General features: G+C 32.6%; 2 protein-coding genes across 2 annotated transcripts; both read left to right on the forward strand.

The window, feature by feature from the left end:
- The first annotated feature begins 16,266 nt into the window (after positions 1-16,266).
- LOC109801173 (small ribosomal subunit protein eS27y) lies at positions 16,267-17,674 on the forward strand. The gene is made up of 4 exons (XM_020362180.3): positions 16,267-16,423; positions 16,760-16,861; positions 16,991-17,019; positions 17,207-17,674. The coding sequence occupies exons 1-4, from the start codon at positions 16,421-16,423 to the stop codon at positions 17,331-17,333; spliced, it is 261 nt and encodes an 86-aa protein (XP_020217769.1). The 5' UTR covers positions 16,267-16,420; the 3' UTR covers positions 17,334-17,674.
- Positions 17,675-23,094: 5,420 nt separating this feature from the next.
- LOC145955441 (uncharacterized) lies at positions 23,095-24,018 on the forward strand. Its single transcript, XM_083070187.1, has 2 exons — positions 23,095-23,489; positions 23,571-24,018. The coding sequence occupies exons 1-2, from the start codon at positions 23,095-23,097 to the stop codon at positions 24,016-24,018; spliced, it is 843 nt and encodes a 280-aa protein (XP_082926313.1).
- Positions 24,019-24,152: the final 134 nt, after the last annotated feature.

Genomic DNA, 24,152 nt, shown 5'->3' on the forward strand with positions numbered 1-24,152 from the left:
GTTTCTCTTTGATTTCTGGGTTTTGATGGATTGTAGGCACTTACTTCACTCTTGCGTATGAGTTGCTTGATATTTTATGGATTGAAATCCCTATTTTTCTCTGCTTGACAAGTTGATTATGAGGTTTGAGAGGTTGATTTGAATGTGATAGATTTACCCTGTGTGAGATTTTGAGCCACTTTCTGTTCTTTCTTGTGTGCTTTGCCTCTTCATTGCTTGCACAATATCCTTGGCTTGACTCTGTTTGATATTCCTTGGTTCACATGCATGTTTGAAAATGATTAAGGCATTTCGGTTCTGATAAGCCTGTAGCCAAATAAGTCCTTTGATAAGCCCTACTGAGCTTGTTTCCCTTTCTTTGTTTGAAGCTCATTACAAGCCTTAAGTGAAAAAACATGATTACCTTAACCTTAGGGAGTTTTGGAGCTTTGGAATTATTTTGGAAATATGTTCTTGAATAAGTGTGGGCGTGTGTGTATGTTTTCATTGGATGATGTATATTGGCTAGCTAGTTCCTAATACTGTACATTTTACTTCTCTGTATCTTGTTATCTCAGTATCTTATATCTTATCATATCTTAGTTTTTGTGTTGTACGGTTCATTATTCTAAATAAAAAAACAAAAAAAAATGAAAAAAAAGTTATTTGAGGCAAGAGAAAGACGATTGATTGTAGTTATTAGAGGTTTCTGGAATTGCTTCTTATGCTTATTTTTGACTTATTCCCCATTGCTCCTCTGTTCTATCTGGTTTGTTGTTACTTATCCCATATATTATCCTCTACCCTGTCCTTGGCCTCATTACAACCCTAAAAAGACCTTTTGATCCTTATGTGCTTATGTATTGGTGTTAAGTCAGACAAAGCAATTCCCAAGAAGTTTTTGAACATGACAAATATAATACATATTTTTATTTATAACATGTGTGTTAGTGTTTCAGAAAAATATAAGTACATCCAAGTTGAAGAACAGAGCATGTGCCACTTCTTATACTAGAACCAAGATAAAGGAAGGAAAGCTTCAAGCATCAGACGGAAAGGTCAAACGAAGTCAAGTCTAGCACAAGAAGGAAAATGATCAAGCTTCAGATGAAGCGCATTCAAGAACAAGAAGACGTCCATATAGACCACAGACGAAACTTCTTCAAGTACCAGAGGAAGATTAGTCAAGGCAAAGCACAACACGAGGATCAGACAAAGTAGAGTCAAATGCAAGATGAAATACGACATGAGCACCAGATGATGTTGGATCAAATACCAAACGTAGGTGTGTCAAGCACAACATAAAGCGCAACATAAGGATTCAGACAAAGGCTAGAATCAAACAAAAGTCAACTACATATCAGACAAAGGACAACACAGTCTGAAAAGCATTCCAGATGGAAATGAAGTCTGTCCATCTACAATATTGACCAGACCAAAGGAAGTTAAAGCATTAATGACAAATGCTCAGACGAAGATCAAGTCTTGAGATGCACATGGACTACCAGACACAGACGAAGACTGTCATGCAAGCATTTGAAGAATCAAGTCTCAAGGGACAATTCAGGCATCGTCTACAATCATACAAAGAGCTCTCAATATGATCGCGTGCTGGAAGGAAAAGAAGAAGAAGAAGAATAAGAAATGCATGCCCAAAAGTCAAAGCATGCGTGTGTCAGAAAAAATACATCACTTTTTCAGATAAAGACAACGCCTCTACAGCTACGATGACTGAAAAAGGACAAGAAATTCCTAGGTCACAATTAAAGTCAGACACTGTAACTAACAAAAAACTTAGAAGATTTCACGCAATGTCTATAAACAGGAAGCAACATTTAATGCAAAATCAAGTGCATTAAATGAGAAATCGAACTAGTCATGAACGACTATATTCTACTTCAATGGACAATTGCAATAGACAGATTTTACAGAGGCTATAAATATGTCATGACTCCAAACCTGGAATGGCTGGCGAAGAGTGATTCCAAGCCCAAGAAGCAACGAAATCAGAGACAGAGCATACATAGTCAAATATACAATATTTTATTTATCTCTATAGACAAAGGAGTTCTAAGTGTAACTTAGGAACATAAATCTTAGCGAGTGTAGTAAATCTTTGTATCCTCTCTGTGAGAGTAAACCACACACTCAAAACAAATTATCTATCATTTGTAAAGCCTAAAGAGGCTAGAGAAAGAATACTTGTATAAGCCTGGAGAGGCTTGTCAAAAAATCCTCACTGAGAGGCTGAAGAGGCTAAACAAAGAATACTAGCACTAATGAGTGAAGTTAGCGGGCTAGGAGTGGTTGATAATCCTCACTAAGAGCCTGGAGAGGCTGAACAAAGAATACTAGCGCTAACTTTGGGTGTTGATTTTAGAGGCTTGCCAAGTCTATCTGTTGCTTATTTTTCATGAGTGCTTTGAGAGTATATAGTAGCCTAGACACTTGAGAGATACAATGATACAATGCATGTCTTGTGAGGTTTTGTTGCTTTTGATTTACCGCTTGAACTGACTGATTTTCTTGCCATGTTTTCAAAAACATGGATGATGTTCATAGGTATCTGGTTTCTTTGACTCTGTGTGTGTTGGATGTTGTCTATTCTTTTCTTTCCCCAGGATTCATTAAGGAGTGTGTAATTATGTTTGTTTGTGTGTTGTTGTTTTTGTTTCTATTTTTCTCCTTTGTGAGACTTTCTTTGTTGCTTCTGGATTTGTTCATTGCTCTACTTCATGATTTTGCCCAAGAGTGCAAAAGGATAAGTATGGGAGAATTTGATGAGTCATTATTTTCCCTTATTTATTTATCTTTTTGTACTTATTTTAATTGTTGATTTGGGTTCAATTGCTTGCTAATTGCACAGTTTTACTGTTTGGGCTTCATTGGACAGTAATTCGTATTTTAATTAATTTCAATTCACTTGGTCTAATTTTTGTCCATTAATTATTTTTAGGTTAATTATGAAGCATTTTTCGGCTTGGATATTTCGGACTTCAAGAGACAAAGTGCGATGTCAGCGCCACATCAACACCATATCAACACCTTATTAGATACCTATTTTTGTATTATCATTTTTTGTGAGTTCAGGCCAGACACATGGGAAGGGGGCCCATCTACGTTTTCTAGGGTTTAGGTATCTAGGTTAGGCTGCCCATGCAGCCACCTAGCCAGCCACCACACAACATTATACTTAGTTTTTACGTTTTCCTTTAGTTCTTCTCTATTCCTTCCTTGTTCTTCTTCTGGAAGTTTTCTGTTCTTCTTCTTCCTTTTACGTTTTGTTGCTCTGTACTGGAGACTTGCATTTTTTATATTGAAGTTAATACAGTTTTTGTTTTCTTCTCTTCTACTTTGCATTTTCGTTTTAATGGAAGGCTAAAACCCTTGGGGTTGGCTCCTTGGGCAGATTGTAATCTCTGTTTGAGGTTTTATTCGTATTATGCATCTCTGTCCCATTTTCGTCTTCTTCATTGAATTTCTGTAGTGATGTGTTTTCAACATCTGTTCATGCTTAATGAATTTGGGTTGGTTGCGTTTAATGCCACAATTTGCTTAATTCTGTGGAGAGGTTCAATGTTGTATACTTTTGCTTAATTCGTTTAGGGAAGTCTTGAGTTAATCTTTGCTTAGTTGGTTAACTCGAATGGAACAAGGATTAAGTTGTTGATAGAGAAATCTCTAGTGAACCAAGGATAAAAGAGTTACAATCTTAACAAGGAGTTAATCTATTTTAATCACCGTTTTAATTTGCATCATTAATTGATGTTAACTTTGCTCAAATCTGTTCAAACCCCCCTCGCTACGTGTTTGAACCTTTATCAAAGAAGGGATGGTCCTTGGGAGATGACCTAGGAAAGCTTTCTAGTACTGCATTTACTTGTTTTATTTGACTTGATACGACTTCGATCAATAACACTTCAATTGCAACTCTGTGTGCTACCCTTTTCCAAGCTCCATCATTCTTATTGTCCAAACTTCTTTGATCTCTTAATACATCAGCCAATACACATTCCATCTCCAAATTTCATGTAAAATAACTTCTTGTTTCCTCAATATTTCTTTCTGTCATCTTTTGTTTTCCCTTCGAGTTCTTTTTAGATGAATCCATTGAAGTTAATACCACCTATTAACCTACACACAAAAATGTCACATACAACCACAAAATTAACTTGATTAGTTGAAGCACAATTCTAGATCATGTAAATATTATTTTGTAAACAAATGGAAACTACCAAAAGTCAATATTTCAAGCAAAGTTTTCTTCAATCTAGTTCATAAAAGTCCATCAAGTACATAAAGAAGTCTTTCTTCAATACTAAATTACATAAAAAAAAATTCCCTAAACAATGTTTCTTCTAACTTTGTAGTTAGCAAACATACTCATTGCTAATGTATCTCGAAATCTTGTCCACTCTTCAGTAACTTGATTAGTTGCAAAATCGTCTAAGACATTGTTTTGATCTCTTTCTCCTGGCTAGTTGGTTATCTCTTCATCAAAAGAAGATAAGAGCTCCAAGTCTTGAAGCTCTAAAAGTTGATCATTTTCTTGCTCGTCTCTTATAAAATTTTGTAACACAAAACAAACATTAATAATTCTTATTAGTGTCTTTATATAAAAAAATGAAGGAGTTCTTAATATACTCTATCTTTCTTTCAATATTCCAAAAGACCTTTCTATTGGATTTCGTGCACTTGAATGACGGAGATTAAAAAACTCCTTAAAATTTTGAGGGGTGTTTCCAATCCACTCATTCACATGATATCTAGTCCCTTGATATGGTGCTAAAAATCCTGGACCATTAGTATAACTCGCATCCACAAGAAAATACTTACCTACAATTTTTTAAAATGAAAATCACAACCTACAACTAGATAAAATTAAATAAAATACTATTTACATGATATATTGATAGCTGTAATTTCAAGTTTATTTTGATAATATAAAGCATCTTGTAATACTCAAGAATCTCCTATTGACTCTTCCCACCCAGGTAACACATAAATAAACATTAAATCTGGACCACAGATTGCTAACACATTTGTAGAGACATCACCCTTTCAATTATGATATTCAGGCCTATCTTCAGAAGAAACTGTTACCAGAATGTGTTCCATCAAGTGCTCCAACACATTTCTACAAACAACACAAGTTTATTCATATATTTAGTTTTTCAAAAAGGTTTAATTTATTTTAAGTTTGACTAGCCTTACAATTGAAAGGCTTATCTCAAACCATCTCCATTTTTTTTCACTTGGACCTTCTAGATAGGTATAAAACTTCAGATAGTCATGACTCACTTTTATTACAACTCTCAAGACATTATTAAATTGTTTGCTTATTATTTCTTTAGATATACAGTAACTAAAGTACACTATTATGTACTTTACGTTGTGAGCAAGGATATGTAAAAACATTGTCATTGCTTTAGTTATTGGAACATTTTTTGTTCTTACTAATCTCCTTTTTTCTTGTAAAATTATACAAAGCTTGAAAAATGCACTCTTATTGAGCCTTAATTATTCAATGCAATCCTTTTCTACCCCTCTATAAAGATGATTAAGGAAACTACATCGTTCCAATTCCTGATTATACGTTGGTTCCTTAACAAAATGATTATTATAGTACTAAGCTACTACACCCATAAGTATATAAACCACACAAGCAACAACAAATATGATTATTTCCTTAAACTCTTATCTTTTATATTTTCTTGAAGCAATTCTTGTATTAACTATGCTAGCATCCATTTCTTCTCAATCTACACTCTTGTGAAACTAGTATTAGAAAGAAGAAACTAAATAATTAAAAATGGAACATGAAATCAGTGTATCAAATCCTTAATTTCAAAATATTATATATATATATATGTATATATATATATATATATATCAAGTTTCTAGGGAATAAATCAACCATATTCACAAAATAATTTAAATCAACCACTAAATTGCTTTGTTCATCATGTAAAATTTACTCCTTATAGGATGTATTGTAAACGATTATTTAGGCCTAAGAGTATCATGACATGAAGCATAGGTCCTTTACTCCTTGTAAATTGATTTGTTCAAATTTGCAATACATCCATTATATTGTGGCCTTTTTGACTTTGTCATGTTGAATTTACTTTACATCAATTGCTGATTTTCTAATGTAACATTCATTTATTCTGATTTGAGGCGATTATGTTATGTTTGGTTTAGAAAAACATGGAAGAAGTAAATGGACTGAAATTTCTATAGGTACAAAATTTATATTGATATGATTGTTTGTTGCATCAGATGCAGATGTTTTGTTACTGATATCTAAATGGGTCATTTTATACTCAATATTTGTTTTAACTGGTGCTGTTAATCTACTCTAAACTTGTTTAACTGGCTTTATAGGAGCAACTTTGTGAAAGGCAATAGACAATTCATGAGCTTGAAAGGAAAATGGAAGAGAAAGACTGAGAGATGCATGCTATTAAATTAGACAATGAAGCAGTCTGTTAAATTTCAAATTTCATTTTGTTCACATTTCACTGGATGTTAATTTGGTTTGTAGTTGTTATTAACTTATATGCTTATCTCTAAAATTATTATGTTAGACATGGGCTAAACAAGGCCTTCTCCGTGAAAAAAACAAGGAACTTGCAACATTCAAGTTTATCTTTTGGCCCAAATGTATTTATAGGATGTGTAGGTTTTGGATTTGGCTTTCTTTACTTGTTTAACAACCTTTTTGTACAATGGAGCGTGATCATTCAGAAATTGAAAGGGCACAACATATAAAACAAATGCATAATCTACAAGAACACATTCAAGAAAAAGATAGGCAGCTTATTGAGTTACAGGAACAACTAGGCAACCTTTATATACTTTGTTTTTATATTTCTTTTTACAATCTTTTTGGTTTATCTGGCCTAATGATGATTGAAACACTCCAAATTATTCTACTTAATTATTATATAATTTATTTTTAAAATTTAAATAAAATTTAATAACATAATACAAACAACACTCATAGTGTTATTATATTTATAGATTTATATTTTACAACTTACTAATATTACATTCATCCTATACTCTACATAGTAGGAAAAAAAATTATATATATTTTTTCTGATAACACTCTACTATTTTACTTTATACAACTAGTAGGAGTATATATGTGTAGACACCCAATTTCGTCCAGGTACCCAAACCAAGGACAAAGGTCTACTAGAGCGAGACAAACAACCCTTGAGGGGCCCAATGCGTTGGATATCAATTTTGTTATGATAATATTTCTCGTTATAGAACTAATTTTGACGATCCAACCGTTGAGATTATAGATCAATGTATCGAGAATATATCATCAAAATTACAGCATGATCCAACGGTTAACGAAATCTTTAGAAGCCTCGTACTGCAACTAGAAAAAATAGCACGTACGGCCCCTAAGGGCCTAATAAAGCACCTAAACAAGCCCGGATGGCTCCGAAAGGCCCAGAAAACTAAAAAAAAATTGATATAGGGTGTGGAACAACCATTTCCAAATTGGAACGGGTTGTTCCCAATTTTGGAACGGGCCGTTCCCAATTTTGGAACGGGCCGTTTCCAATTTTGGAACGGGCCGTTTCCAATTTTGTAACGACCATTCCGAAACCGAAACGGGCAATTCCCCTTTCTAGAAAATTTTACATTGGGCAGCGTTTTTGTTTTGATAATATCTTCCTCTAAAGACCTAATTTTCATGATTCGATTGTTGAAGTTAAAGATCAATGTATTAAAAAGATATCATCAAATTTTTAGCATGATCCAATGATTAATAATTTCTATAAAGGCTTCGCATTGCAGCTGGAAAATATGAATCCTGTACCAGACAACATTTTTGTTATGATAGTATCTCTCACTACAAACCTAATTTCAACAATCCAACCGTTGAAATTTAAGTTCATTATATTTTGAGGATACCATGAAAAAAACCAGCACGATCTGACGGTTAACGAGTTATCTAGAAGCCTCGCACTCCAGCTGGAAAAAGATGGTATTTTTATAAAATTTAGTCCCACATTGGATAGCTCTCTTATGCTTCTGTCTTTTAGTTGGCTATATAAGAAATCCCCTGGCCAAGAGAAAAGGGGAGAAAAAGCTGCATAGCTTCCCCCTTCTCTATATGAACCTTTGAGTGATAGTGAGGTTTTTGTAGAGCGAAAGGCTGCCAAAACGCGCCCCGCACGCATTTGGGAAGATTACCTTACAAAAGGCTTGTGTTAGAGATTCTAAATTCTTCTATTATATTTATTCTTTTAGTTTTTTATTTATCATTTTATTAATTATTTCAGTTATTATTCTATTTATTTCTTTATTTACCATAATTCTTATGTACCAATAAATAATAATGTAGATAATAGGTATTTTTTATCATGTAAATAATATTAAATAATAAAAGGGGATAAGATATTTAAAATATTATATATTATCATGCTAATTTCATCATAGGGTACCAATTTAGGGTGTTGTAGGGGTGCCTAACATCTTTCCTACATGTAATCAACCCCCGAATCCAATTTTGGCTATGAAGACCTCCATTTTAATTTCAAATCTTTTCTTTTTTTTTTTTTCAATGTTTTGAGTAAAACATTGGTGGCGACTCTATGAACTCATTTTTCAAAACCATTATTTGAGGATTAGTCTGACATCCGAACATTCCTTAATTAATGAGATGTTTTGAAAAAGGTAGTCCAAGCCATTAGTCGTAAGATCAGAATTTTTCGGGTTACGACAATATGCAATTGGGTTTTCATCACTAGCGAGAGGAAGAAAGAAAGTGAATAACATGGGTCCTTCTATGACATAGGGTTCTTGTCGAGGGAAAAACATAAAGGAAGATATTCTTACACCACTAAAAGTCACTGCATTGTTGACAATGTTGGTGTTCCAACTAGCCCCTGAAAAAATAACTTGTATCATTGCTATAAAAGGTCTTGGTAGATTTGGTGCATTCATCTAATTAAATTTGCATACTATTTTTTTTTAAAATAAGACACATAAAAGGAGTGAGAACATATATCATATAAATCAAGTATTTACATAAAAATAATATATAAACACACACATACATACTAGTTGTGCATTTTAGTTATTAATTTTAATTTTTAATCCATGGAGATATTTGAGTTATAGATTTTAGTGACAAATCAAGATAAATGAGTTTTACCATAGTTTCAACAATATAAGGATATTATTTCTTGATCAAATTTATATTCATTTAAATCCCCAAGATCAACAACTACAAATGAATTTTAGCTCATTTTTTTTAATACAAGCTCATTTAATAATTGTTTAGATAACATTTTACTAATTATAATAAACTTTTAAAAAAAATAATAGCATATATTGCTATATTATTATTATTATTATTAAATTATATGCATAATTGTATATATTTATTTCCAATAATGTTTCATAAAGAAAAGAGGAAAAAATATTCATATATATATATATATATTATTTATATATAAATTTATCAGGTACAATATAATATCAAGATTAATAATAATGATCTTAATAATTATGTTAAATAATTGGAAACAAAATTTTAAATAAAGTATGTGTAAATTTATTTATCAAAATGACTTATAAAACATATCAACAACATATATAAGATGTAAAAAAATAGTAATCGTTAAATAGTTTAATAACATTAGCTAGGTAAAAATAATAAAGAAACGAGATAAGGTTATGGACACATCACCAAAAAACTATAATTACAATTTCTTTTAAAAAACATGATAGATGTTTCCTCCTCCTATCTATACTTTACTTTTAACCGAACTTAATCTCCATAGGTGCCTTACAAAACGTAAAGAAAGAAGAGTTCAAAACAAAAAGAAGAGTGCTTTTCTCATTGTTGAGTTCTTCACTCGAGCCTCTTTTTATACTAGTCGAGGAGGTTAAATTGGTAAAACCCATTAATGTTTGTGTGGCATACCCAATTACCAAAGAAGTAACAAGTTTTTTAAACTTTAGTTACTCTATGACTTATCCAATTTACAGATATTTGTCTATTTGTATAGTGATGGACTTGCAACATGTAAATGTGTACTAACAAGAAAATATTTATGATTATATGCATGTACTTAATTCTTGTTTATATATATATATATATGCATGTACTTAATTCTTGTTTTTATATATATATATATATTCTTCCTTATCCCGAGCACGTTACACTTACCTTGACCAATTTTTAAAGTAAAATTTTGCAAAGGCTCCTTATATATAAGCTTCTCGTAAAAAAAATTTATTGTACAAATGTTAGGTCTCTTTTTTTTTTCCCCTTATAGTACTCATATATAAGTACATCACTGTTTAATTATATTATATATATATATATATATATATATATATATTATTAAATATGTTTATCATTATATATATATATATATATATATATATTCAATTAGATATTAATACTATGACTAAATTTTTTTTATCTTATAACATATTTAACTTATCTTACTAAACATAATAATATTATTTATGAAGAGTAAATGTTTGAAATTGAAAATTTAGAATGTTGCGATGATTCTTTGTTTCAACATAGGGTTGCATAGGAGACCATTATGTTTAAGGATGAATAGTTCAGAGAGGCCCAAGCATAGATAGCTCGTTTACGTGAGATGAGTGTTTTCCAATCAACAACAAATCAGACATTACAAGCTGAATTGCGCGAGTGCATAGAGCAATATAATTAGCTTTGGATGGGTTTTAAGAGACAGGTTGATCTGCCAACCTTTTTTCCTTTAAGGATTAAGTTTATTTGCTTTTGTACACATATAAATTCACATTTTCAATAAGGAATCTTGCTAGCATTATTTGATATCTTTTTTTGTTTTGAATTGTAGTCCTTGGGCTGATATTCCATATGAGGATACTGCAGAGAAAATGTATTTGGGGGACTATCACTAGATGCATTCCTTGTTAAAATAATTGCTGGTTTTGAGATTTAAGAGAGAAAGATGAGAGAAAAGAAAAGATAAAACTTTGGCTGGCTTGTATTGAAAGGTAAGCAATCCAAGGTTTGAGGTTGAAAGAAAGTGCAAGCATAGAATAGTCTTAGTTTTAGGAGTTGTGTTCCTAGTTTATGGAGTGAAGCAATTTCGATTACATCTTGGTAACAATTACTATAGTACATTTTTTTTATTAAGAGAATATGATTGAAATTTGAAAGAAGTACCAATAACATTAAAAACTCAACCATTTGTAGTCAAATACCAAACGAGACTACAAAATCATTATTTTGACCACAACACAAAATATGGAATTCTATATGTAGTCTTTAGTTTGCATATAAGCTAATTATTGACTGCTCTAGAAAACATAACTAAGAAAATACAAAGTTCAAGTAGAAATCCACTTGATAGATGCAACAGAAATGATCTTTTCAACTATTTATAGAATTGCAGTATTGAATCCACTATAGTTTAAATGATTGAAATTTGACCTGACAAAGAAAATAACTCTAATCTCAAGCTTAATTGATAAGGTAAGGAATAGATAATCATTATTGCAGTCATTGGTCAATAACACTAATATACAGAACATTTATAAACCCAAATCAATGACAAATTCAATAACAAATTCAATAAAAAAAATCAAATGGAACCCTAATTCAAAAGAGAAGAAAAACAAACTTGACTAGAGGGAGAGAACAAGGATATCGTGTGAGAGAGAGAAAACAAGGATCATGAGCAAGAGGGAAAGCAATGATCACAAGCAAGAAAGAAAGTGAATTCCAAGAAAGCGAGCTTTGGAAGATTGTGATGAGAGAGCGAGCACGAGTGCGAGCGTTATGAGAGAGAGAGCAAGTGGAGCGTCATGAGAGAGTGAAAGGGTGTGTGCCATGAGTGTGAGAGGATGCACATTCGCGAATGAAGAAGCATGAGTTGAGAAATTTCAAATTCCCCACTTTTTTGTTGAAATTTCAAATTCTATGAATCTAGTTAATTGAAATACTTCATAAAAATGACAGAATTTAAATTTCCTTGTAAATCATTTATCCAAACAAATCATTTAATCATGGAGTATTTAAAATTCTTTAAGTAAATGAATTACTCCAAAAAAAATTACCCTATATAAACACACTATAAGAGTAGGTAATTTGGTTTTGGTTGAGGGTAAATTAAATTTTTTTGAAATTCTATTGTCTGATTTCTAGCAATTACATTTATAGTTATTAATGTGTTTGAACATGTGTTTAAATTTTAGATATTTGAAAATTAGTTATTCTTTTATTAAAGTCTTATAAAAATTTGGTAAAAATGAATTTTTTATTAATTTAATTACATACCCATATTTATTTAATCAAATATTTTTTTTAAAAGTATATTTAATAATATTTAATCATTTAATCTTAGTTACATAATACTGATCTCTTTATTTTTAATTATGTAATTTTGTTTCCTAAGTTTTTAAAATTACATAAATTTAGTCTTTCGATTAGTTGACCATTAATTGACATGTCGGATTATTGTTGACGTGTTATTTTGGTAATGACATGGTGATTTACGTGAATGACATGGTAAAATTAATAAATAATAATTTTTAATAAATAAGTAAATAATTTATAAAATTAATTATAAAATTTATTTATTTTTAATATTTTTTTAAACAATAAATATTAATATATAATATAAAAATAAATAATCTTATATTAGTATATGTTTAATATGTTATTTTATTTTATATTGTACATTTATTGTATGAAAACATATTGAACAAAAAAATTTATATTTATTAGATGAAAAAATATAAAAATAAATAATATAATATTAGTATAGATATTTTCTTAAATAAATAATATAAATTTTATAATATGATCTAATAATATTATAGTATTAGTTACTTAAGTCTCTCATTGTCTTACTATGATATAATAAAAATGCATAAATATGAATGATCCTTGATGATTTTAATCTGTCTCTAACAAAGTTTTATAAAGTCATATGCTATGATTAATTCTTGACAAAAATATTTGTATAAAATCAAAATCATCTGATTAAATTCTTAATATGATTTAAACTTGCATTTTTACATATTGATAACACAAACCTTTGACAAAAATGCAACAATTATTTTAATAAGGAATATATCATCTGTGTGTTTTCCAAAACGCAATCTTTTGTCTATAAGAAAAAATGTTGAGATCTATGTTTAAACACTCTCATTTCAAAATGTGTTGTTTGTCACCATCAAAAAGGGAAAGATTGTTAGGTCAAAAGATGATCTTATATCCCTTAACTATAATGTTTTAACGATAACAAATACAAACACTTATTTTGAGAAAAGTTTTTGAAACCATTCAATAAGACAAATGCCTTTTTGTAAGACAAATACACTAAGATGATCTATTATCTTGACATAAGTGTCTAATAGACGAAATGCTTCATCTACAAGACATTTACTCTGAATTAATATCATTTATGATATCTAAGAACTACATCAATCTTTGTGTACAATATTCTTTAACAAGTTAAAGCAAAACAACTTCCTCAATACCTACATTGACAAAAAGGCAAGAAAATCTTGTGAATCATGAAAATCTTCAAAAGAAGCTATTTTGAACTAACACACGGATGGCTCCACCTTTCCGGTACCTAAAAGGTGATAAGTAGTTTCCTTAATCAGATAAGAAGTGACTAGTTGGTGAAAATATTTAATGCACTAATGAATACTTCTCTCCACAAGGAATGAAGATGATGATAGACAAAGCAAACTTGTGAGATATACTCAAGGATTTGCAACAATCATTTTCATTGAATAAAAGGAAGCTTGAAGCTCAGAAAGTAAGAGATGACAACGAAACAAAATATAGAGAAATCAATTGTTGTAAAAAATTATATTCTTTATTTATGTAAGGAGTCTCTATGCTAAATTAGTTATATCATGTTTTGATAGTAAGATGAAACAATATAGTTAGCTTATCCAACTTTAACTTTGTTTATTGTTTTGAGTTTGAAGAGACTTAACTGTAAAAAAATTATTTGTTGTTTTAAGCTGGGAGATGTTTGACTATAAAAGAATACTTATTGGTTTGAACCTAGAGAGACTTGTTTGTAAAGAATACTTGATTGTTAAAGCCTAGAGAGGCTTTATGTTGAAACAATACTTGAGTAGTTGCTTGAAGATGCAAGTCAAAAGATACTTAAGTTTGAGCCAAAAGTGGCTTGCTAAAAGAATAGTTGTATCTTTACATAAGATAGTGGAACTTGATCTAATTGAATCAAGAACTGGACATAGTCTTAGTGTTGAGATGAACCAATATAAAATACTCTGTGTTCAGTTTCTTATCTATTCGTCTACACTTCTTCATAAGTTACTACTTCATTATTTTTAATGTGATTTTTACATTTCAAATCATTAATTTTGATTGATTATTGGTTTAAATATGCTTATAATCCATGTAAAATGAGCTAGTTTTTATTTAATTCCTTGTAAAAAATTTTGATCCTTATAAAATATTTTTAGTCCTTATAAAATGAGTAAATTTTGGTTTAGGTAATTTAAAAAATATTTTTTATTATCATCCCTCTAAAATAAAAAATCACGATCCCTAACGATAGTTTTAAGATATATAAATAAAATTTATTTACGCACTTATGAAACCTTTTAAAGGTGTCACACACTAATATGATATCAATGATAATTATGGGTAGTACATGAAATGGTCGGTAAAGGTGACAATGGATAGGTTTAGGTAAGGTTTTATAATACCTGTCGTCATACTCGTATTTAAAAATAGTATTCATACTTGGTTCCATACTCATATGGGTAGCAATTTCGATCCCTGTGCCCATACTAGGTATCTAAATATGCATACATGTACATATGACCCGCACTTAACTTATACACAAGGTTAATAATAATAAGAAAAAGAACATTTAGCTATCACTAAACCTTTATCCTCATATATAATAAACATCACAAACTTTGATTTTATTGTAATTGTTCCTTAAACTTTACTAATATATGCAAATAAATACATCAATTACAATTTCTTCTCAATTAATCTTCAAAATTTATTTCTTTTAAATAATCTTTTATATCATATTGGAATTAAATTAAGAAAAAATAAATATCAACCATTTCTTTATTTTAAATCATAATTATTTATCAGTTTCTTTAGGTGCATATATTAGGTTTATTTTCATATGCCACTTTTTTATATATAAAAAAATATCGTAAATTTAGAATTTAAACAAATAAAGTTTTTCTTAATTATGTTTATCGATATCTTCTTTTTCTTTCTTTGTAAACATATTTTTATAACATTTCAAAAATAACTGTACCAAAATGAATTATTGATATTTAAGATAAATAATTTAATTCTAAATTGATAATGAATTTATTTTTTTTATAGAAAAAATGATAAAATTTAAATATCAATTGGAATGAAATTATATTTGATGATATTTATTTGAAAAATAAGTAAAGTTTAAGTATTAATTAAAAATAATTAAAATTTATGGTACCTATTTATAAATTAGATAAAGTTTAGGATGACAATTTGTAAAAGAAGTAATGTTTAGGTGAGTGAATACTCTTTTCTTATAATAATAAATTAATAAAATTTAATTATTACTATAATCATATTAAAAATTCATTCTTAAATAATTTAAAACTAAAATCTTAAAAGCAAAGTTGGTGATCATTAGCAAATATATTTATGGTGCCTATTTATTAATAGTATAAAATTTAAAGATCAAATGAAATCAAATTAAAGTCTATAGTGTCTATGTGTAAAAGATGTAAAATTTAGGGTGGTTAAGAACCTTTTTTTTTTATATTTTAATTTTAAATCCTTTTACTTATATGGTTTTGGTTAAAAAGATAAAGCTAGGGCTCATGATATATACACATCCTTTTTTTATAAGTACATCTTCTTTATTTGTTTTTAAAAAATTATAAAATATTATATATATATATATATATATATTAATTTTTTAATTTTACACCTTCAACTTTTAATTTATTATCTTTTTTTTTCTTTTTCACACACTTTTTTTTTATTTAAATTTTCACATGCTATCAAAATAAGTGAAGTAAAGGAAAGATAAGAGATACATGTAAATATTAAAAAAAGGAGGAAAGATGTTTAAAAAAAAATACTAAATAAAATGTTATGAATATAAAATTAAAAAATTAAAAACAAAAAATTTAATTATATTTTTTTAAAAAAAAAAGTGTACTTATAAAAAAAAGGAGGTGTATATATCATCAACTTAAAACCAGTCATTGGGTCACTTGGGCCGGCCCTGGCCCAGATCAGAGTCTTTTAAACCTACAAATTCTTCGATCAGTCTGTTCTTTTCGTTGTTGCAAAACCTCGAGTTCAGCGTTTTCTATTTTTTATTTTTATTTTTTTGCTTTTTGTTTTTTGAGGTTTTCAGAGTGTTTTCTTTTTACTCTCACAATGGTGAGTGTGTTAGTTCTCTGGCATTAGTTGTGAAATCGTTGCTCTATTATTTGTTGTTGTATTTTCATTCTCTTACTCCTGTCTGTAACTTTTTCCTCCTTTAAAGGACTTTCAAAGCAAAAGAGACAAGGATGATATTTTTATTTTCTTTTGAAAAATATGTTTCTGAGGACATAGTTCAAACAATTTATTCTTTTTATTTATTTATTTTTTTAATTTTTTTTTTCTTTTATACAACGACAGTTCAATGTTAGTATAATTTAGAAGATGCGGCTATGGTTTTTCTGAAAGTAACAATATGTTTTTTATTTTTATTTATTTATTTTTCATATGCAGGTTCTTCAAAACGATATTGATTTGCTGAATCCCCCAGCTGAGCTAGAGAAGAGAAAACACAAGCTCAAGCGTCTTGTTCAATCTCCAAATTCTTTCTTCATGGTATATGATACTTTTATTCGTATTCTTTTTTGAAATATAATTGATTAGGACACAACTTTTGCTATTAACTTTTTTTAATTCTTTCAAAGTAGGTCTCTTTCTAAACTTTTGATTGATTATTTCTTGTAGGATGTTAAGTGCCAGGGTTGCTTTAACATGTAAGTAGGATCTTTCTTTTTTTACTCTTCTTCTTAATTTGATTATGCTTTTATTTAAATACATTGATGTGAATTTATTTAACCCTAAACCCTAATAAGTTTAGGGTTTAGAGTTTTGGCTCAGCATAAATTTATATTTAAATAAATTGATGTGAATTTGTTTGTGCTCGCTTTACTTTGGATGCAGAACCACTGTGTTTAGCCACTCTCAGACAGTTGTGGTATGTGGTAACTGCCAGACCGTGCTGTGCCAACCGACCGGTGGACGGGCGAGGTTAACTGAAGGTTGCTCATTTAGGAAGAAGGGAGACTGAATGGTTTGGTAACTGAACTTTTGTTGGTCAAATGATTGGAGACTTTTGGGTGTTAGGTTTTTGAGATGGAAGCATTTGTACCACCCAATGTGGAATTTCTCTTTATTGAAGTGGATATGTTTTAGTTTGATGGTTAATTTTATGCGGTTCTGTTTTGTATCTGCAATATTTAGCCACCATCTTGACTTGCAGCAATTATAATAGGGAATTGTTTGGTGTGTTAGGCTGCTCTTCTCTTGACAAAAAGATTTCAGCTTGGCATGTAGATTCTATGTTCCTATTGATTCTGTTGAACATATATGTAGTTGCTGAAATATTAGTTTTCTTTGTTTCTGTGGAAATTTATTTATGTGTCTTTTCATTCTGTTGGAATATAATTTCCTTACAGCTTTTGGGGACTGGTTGGTTAACTCCTTGGACTCCTTCAACATTGATATGGTATTCTATGTGGCACACTCATTTTAAGGTGTGTAGGGCGCAAATCAATTTAATGAGGGGCTTTGTGGATGCTTTCCTGCTTTAGTTTTGGAAGTTTAAGTGGAGGGGATTTGCCTTATACATCATTGCAATGTTGCAGTCACTTTCTGTCTAAAAGGCTTCTTAAGTATAGTTAGGTGATAAGGGTAAATTTTATTTTAGCATATTACAAATTTAAGTCATTAGTGTTTTGATGATGCACTGAAATAACTTCTTAAAGAAATAGAAACATGTCCCGTCTTGTATTTATTTGATGTTATGTGTTTCTGTTTTGTTTTAAATGTGCTGACTATAGCTGTAAATTAGAATTGTCTGTGTACTGTGTAGTTGTTTAGGTTCATTTGGTTAGTATAGCACATGAATATTTGTTAAGTAATTATTAAATTAATGTTTTTTTTTTTTTTTTGGTTATAACTTAAGTCAAGTTCCTTGTGTATTTTGTTATATTGAAACTGGTCAAAGAAACAGATGCTTGTGTTCTGTTATCGCTGTTTATGAATATTTCACAATCCAAAGTAAGACTGAAGATGCCAATTTTATGTTTTTATTAATTAGCCTCGGACTAAGTGTTATCAAGAGCAGGTGGTAGTTCACTATTTGATATTGGGTGAAGGTTACCACTTGTATTATTATTATTATTATTATTTTGGTTAAAACAGAAGTCAAGTTCCTTGTGTATTTTGTTATATTGAAATTGATCAAAGAAACAATTGCCTATGTTATGTTATCTCTATTCATGAATATTTCACAAATCAAAATAAGACAGAAGATGCCAAATTGATGTTTTTTTGAATTCCCCTCGGACTAAGTGCAATTTATCAAGAGCAGGTATTGGGTGAGGGTCACCACTCAACAGTGAAATGGTTGAAACTTTGATTTATTGAAATTGACAGAAAATTTGAGTTGTAGGAGTTATTTAAACTTCTATACAGCTTCATCGTAACTTGAATGTTGCCTGAGTTGTCAAAACACCACCTTGGAACCACTAATTAGTACAGGATTTTCAGAATTGTAACCTTATGGTATAAGCTAATATTGTGTGCGGTGTTGTGGTGGTGCCTATTGTGGCATCAAGCCCGTGTGAATACTGTTTTTTGGTAACACCCTGTGAATTCATTTAAATTGGGATTTGGATGCCCGTAATTCATGGTTGGAGCTATAAATATGAAATTTGACGAGGTTTAGATTCATAAACGTATGTGTAGAGTTTCCATTTCATTGTTCTTGAAATGGTATGTGTATTTACCCAATGTTGTTGGTCTTTTACGAAGTTTTAGACTAATACACTTGTGAGAAACAGAAACTCGGTCGGCGTCAAATTGGCTCTTTAAATGCACTTTTAAATTGAGGAAAAAAATAGTCTTCGGGGGAAAAATGATGAAACAAATTGTCCTTTTTAATCATGCCTTCTGGGATGTCAAATTTAGCTCAATAGTTGATTCCTCAATATTGTGATAAGATGGATGTATAAAAAATAGATCATGTTTACACACTGTTTTTAGTAAATGTCTATTTGATTTGATTAAATAATTTTTATACTTTATAAAAATTTGTAGACTTGATCTATTTAATAAGAATTTTTAATTTAACGGTTGGATCGTTGAAAAAGTGGAGTAACTATTAAGAGTTACTCTAGAGTAAGATGATCTTCCCCTATTAGGACCGGTTTGGTTTTCACATTTTATGCCTCCAAGGCGATATGATATTTGAGTCCCTTATATATAAATATTTTTAAATTTAAATATGTAATATATATATATATATATATATATATATATATATATATATATAATAACATGTAATTTCAATAAAAATAATACATATTCTTTTTACACGATGTGAATAAAATTTTAACAAATCTTTAAAATTTGTATTTTTTTTCTTGCAATGAACTCCTATGCTATTTTCCATCATCAACAAAATGTGTTCTTTATAATTGTCAAGGTGCCCATCACTTACAAAGCAAAACACAATTTATTATAAAGGTCTCTTATAATTTGGTATATAAAAGTGTAATCCTGGTTTAAGTTTTATTCTTTTATATAGAAAAAAAAATTGTATTTGTTATTGTCGTAACCTGAAAAATTTCGATCTTACGACTAATGTTTAGACTTCCAATTGAAAATATCATCAATTAGGAAATGCTTGGAAACTAGACTAATCCTTAATTAATGACTTTGAAGAATGGTTCGTAGAAGTCGCCACCAATATTTTACTCAAAATATTAGAAAAAGAAATGGTTTTTTGAAAATCCAATAATGGCCTTGATAACCAAAATCGGGTTCGGGGGTCGGTTACGTGTAGGGAAGGTATTAAACACCCCTACAACACCCTTAATCGATACCTTATGATGAACCTAGCGTAATAAGATTTGATAGTTTAAATACTAAATCCCCTTTATTAATGGTTATTTACATGAAATTTAAATTTCATGATTTCCCTAGAACGTCTACATGATTATTCTTTTTAATTTAGAATGAATATCTATTAAAGATGAGAAATAAAAAAGGAAGAGAAGAATATTGATTGAAATACCTCTTAAGCGAGCTTTATTGAATCTTCAAATATGGAAATTTTTAAGTACTTTGTGGCAGCCTTACACACTACAATGTGCCTCATAGCTCTCAAGAAATACAAGAAGAGGAACAAAAAGTGAATTTTCGAGCTATATGAAATTCTAGACAAATTTTTCTTGCTCCTAGGGTAGTGCCCCAATCATCTATTTATAGACGTTAGAACTGACTGGAACATTTCGTTCCGGTTTTGGAATGACCCATTTTGGGTCAGTTTGTTGTGTGTTAAATTTGAATCTAGAACGGCCCGTTCTAATTCCAGAATGGCCCGTTCCAGACTTGCACTTAACCCATAACAACCTATGCTAGAATGGCCCGTTCTGGCTCGTTCTCAACTAGGTTTTTCAAGTCTTTTTAGTAGTTCGGGGGCTCTTTCCTTTCATAATAGAAGTTCATTTCCTTATTTACAGGTCCGGATGAAATTGAGTGTCTATAGTTATCACAAATTTTTAAAATAATAAAAGTTTTTTTTAATGTTTTAGAAAAAAAAAACTAAATGTTTAATATGTTAAAATTTAGAATTTGTGGTTAATTAATTAAAAATTGAACAACAGAAGAAAAACTAAAAAATTAACATTAAAAATATAATTTTTTTGTTTGAAAAATAGAAGTTGTATTTTTATTTTAGGCACTCGCGCAGACCAACCCTCCGGATCCCAACAAAACGCTAGTGGCGCGGTGCAGGCCGAGGTAAGCCAAGAAACAGGGTCAGCCCCCTTGCGGGGAGTTATCAACACAATTGTAGGTGGCTTCGCAGGGGGAGGCTCTAGCAGCTTGGCGCGAAAATGACACTTGCGCAGTATCAACAATGTTCATTCCGCTACCTCGGCCCCGCACCAGAGCACACCACCGATAACCTTCACCGACGACTACACTGGCGTCTGCCCCAACCAGGATGATCCAATGGTCATCGTCGTGGAGGTCTCCAACTGGGAGGTTCACAAGACGCTGATCGATTAAGGCAGCTCGGCTGACGCCCTATACTAGCTGACGTTTCTCAGGTTAGACATCCCTCACTCCCTCATGCAACCTCACACAGAACCCCTAGTCGGTTTTGCAGGGGAACGAGTTCACACTCGAGGGTATGTAGACCTGATGAAGACCTTCGAAACCTCTCCCGACTCAAGGTGGATCATGGTCCGATACCTCCTCGTGGAAGCCAACATGTCTTACAACATAATCATTGGAAGGCCGACGTTGAACCAACTCGGGACAGTGGTGTCTACCCCGCACCTCACCATGAAATTCCCAGGGAGTGGTGGTAAGGTCATCTCCGTCAGGGCGAACCAGAAGACAGCTCGGCAATGCTACGCTGAAAGTTTGAAGGTCTCACCATCCGAGGAGTGCCGCAAAAGTGACCCCCTACAGTGGCTCATATCGCCCACGTGGACATCGCTGACCTAGATCCGAGGTTGGATTCCCATGAGGAATGGCCAAGTCCCATTGATGAGCTCGATGACCTCCAGATCGGAAAACTCCCTGGACAGTGCACCAAAATAAGCAGGCAGTTAAGCCCGGAGTTACGGTGACAACTTGAAGCTGAAATCTCCAAGAACGCCGACCTCTTTGCATGGTCCAACGCCGACATGCCAGGTATAGATGCTAACTTTATATGTCACAGGCTGGCAATTCACAAGGAGGCAAAACCAGTGGCCCAGAGGAAGAGGAAGGTCAGCGGAGAGAGACGAGAGGCCATCATCACCGAGATGCAAAAGCTACTAAACGCGGGCTTCATCCGCGAGGTCAGATACACCACGTAGATGGCAAACGTGGTACTGGTGAAGAAGAGCTCGGGGAAGTGGTGCATGTGCGTCGACTACACCGATCTGAACAAAGCTTACTCCGGATACAACCAGATCATGATGTACCCACCAGACGAGGTGCACACGTCGTTCATCACCGACCACGCCAACTTTTGCTACCGAGTGATGCCATTCGGTCTAAAAAACGCAGGGGCCACTTACTAGTGGCTGATGGACAAAGTTTTCCACCAACAGATTGGGCGGAACATGGAGGTTTACGTCAACGACATGGTGGTCAAAACCACTTCGACTGAAGGTCATGCTGCCAACCTGGCCGAGGTATTCAGCCAGATCAGAAAAAACAACATGCGCCTCAACCCAAAGAAGTGCGTCTTCGGCATCCAGGGAGGTAAATTCCTTGGTTTCATGATCACTAGCAGGGGGATTGAGGCCAACCCGGAGAAGTGCAAAGCCATAACCCAGATGCAAAGCCCTCAGACTATGAAAGAAGTCCAACGCCTGGCAGGAAGGTTGGTTTCCCTCTCCCGTTTTATCCCCAGGTTAGCGGAGAAGGCATGGCCCATCTTCACCCTACTGCGAAAGCCAAAGAACTTTGAGTGGACAAACCAATGTGAAGAAGCTTTCAAGAGCTTCAAAGTCTTCCTCACAACTCCACCGGTCCTCCAGAGGCCGAATCATCGCGCCGACCTCCTCCTCTACCTGGCCGTGGCAGAAAGCACAATCAGCGCGATCATAGTCAAAGAGAACCAGAAGGTGCAAACGTCGATCTACTTCATCAGCCGAGTCCTTCAGGACACGGAAAGATGGTATCAGATGATTGAGAAGCTCGCACTAGCACTTTTCACCGCAGCTCAACATCTTTGACCCTACTTTCAGAGTCACCAGGTGGTCGTCAAAATCGACTACCCGATCAGGCAAATCCTAAGGAAGCTGGAGCTCGCTGGACGGATGATAGCTTGGTTAGTAGAACTGTCCGAATTCGGTATCAAGTATGAAAGTCGCGGCCCCCTCAAAGCCCAATGCCTGGCAGATTTTGTGGCCGAACTGACTCCAACATTGGCCGACGAACAACAAGTATGGACTTTACATGTTGATGGGTCCTCCAATTCTAAAGGTGGTGGTGCAGGTATTATTCTAGAAGGACCAAATCGGGTCACCTTGGAGCAATCCCTCAAGTTTGGCTTCAAAGTGACAAACAACCAAGCGGAATACGAAGCGCTTCTCGTAGGGCTAAGGTTGGCTCACGACCTCGGAGCGCGGAGAGTGAGTTGCAACAGTGACTCAAAGCTCATGGTAGAGCAGCTCAGCGGGGCATACCAGACCAAAGACACCCTTCTGCAAGGGTACTTCCATGTAGCATCATAGAAGATCTCGTCCTTTGACGAGTTCACCATACATCATGTACCACGAGAACAAAATGCCAGAGCTGACCTCCTATCAAAGCTCGCCAGTACAAAACGCCTTGGGCAACATCGAACCATCATCCAGGAGACCCTGCATTCACCCAGCTTAGACGACAAGGTCGTCAACACCAGTGACAGCGGAGACCACGGATGGATGACAGGTATTTGGAATTACATAAAGGAGGGAACTTTGCCCGAGGACAAAGATGAAGCTCGGAAGATAAGGGTAAGGTCAGCTAAGTTCGTCATTGTTAGAGACGAACTGTTCAAACGCGACATCTCTACCCCATTGCTCAAATGCCTGACCGAGCCTCAAGCTACGTATGTCATCGAGGAGATACATCGAGGGATATGCGGTATGCACTCCAGAGCACGCTCAATGGCGACCAGGGTACTCCGAGCTGGATACTACTGGCCCACATTGAAGTCAGACTGTCAAACCTACGTACAAAGATGCAAGGAATGCTAGTAGTTCAGCAATACACATCGACAACCGCCCGCAGCTCTCCACCAGATGATGTCATCGTGGCCTTTTGCTCAGTGGGGAATGGACATCCTCGGACCATTTCCCCCCGCAAAGGGTCAGCTCAAATTCCTCTTAGT

Source organism: Cajanus cajan, chromosome 1 (assembly GCF_000230855.2).
Source record: "Cajanus cajan strain Asha chromosome 1, NIPB_CcT2T_4, whole genome shotgun sequence".
Lineage (NCBI taxonomy): Eukaryota > Viridiplantae > Streptophyta > Magnoliopsida > Fabales > Fabaceae > Cajanus > Cajanus cajan.

Excerpts from the sequence above, each read along its gene's own strand:
- LOC109801173 (XM_020362180.3), top strand. Across the intron at positions 16,862-16,990 it reads CTCCAAATTCTTTCTTCATG|GATGTTAAGTGCCAGGGTTG; the intron begins GTATATGATACT and ends TATTTCTTGTAG. Across the intron at positions 17,020-17,206 it reads TGCCAGGGTTGCTTTAACAT|AACCACTGTGTTTAGCCACT; the intron begins GTAAGTAGGATC and ends CTTTGGATGCAG.
- LOC145955441 (XM_083070187.1), top strand. The coding sequence starts at position 23,095 with ATGATAGCTTGGTTAGTAGAACTGTCCGAATTCGGTATCAAGTATGAA. Across the intron at positions 23,490-23,570 it reads AAAGACACCCTTCTGCAAGG|AGCTGACCTCCTATCAAAGC; the intron begins GTACTTCCATGT and ends ACAAAATGCCAG.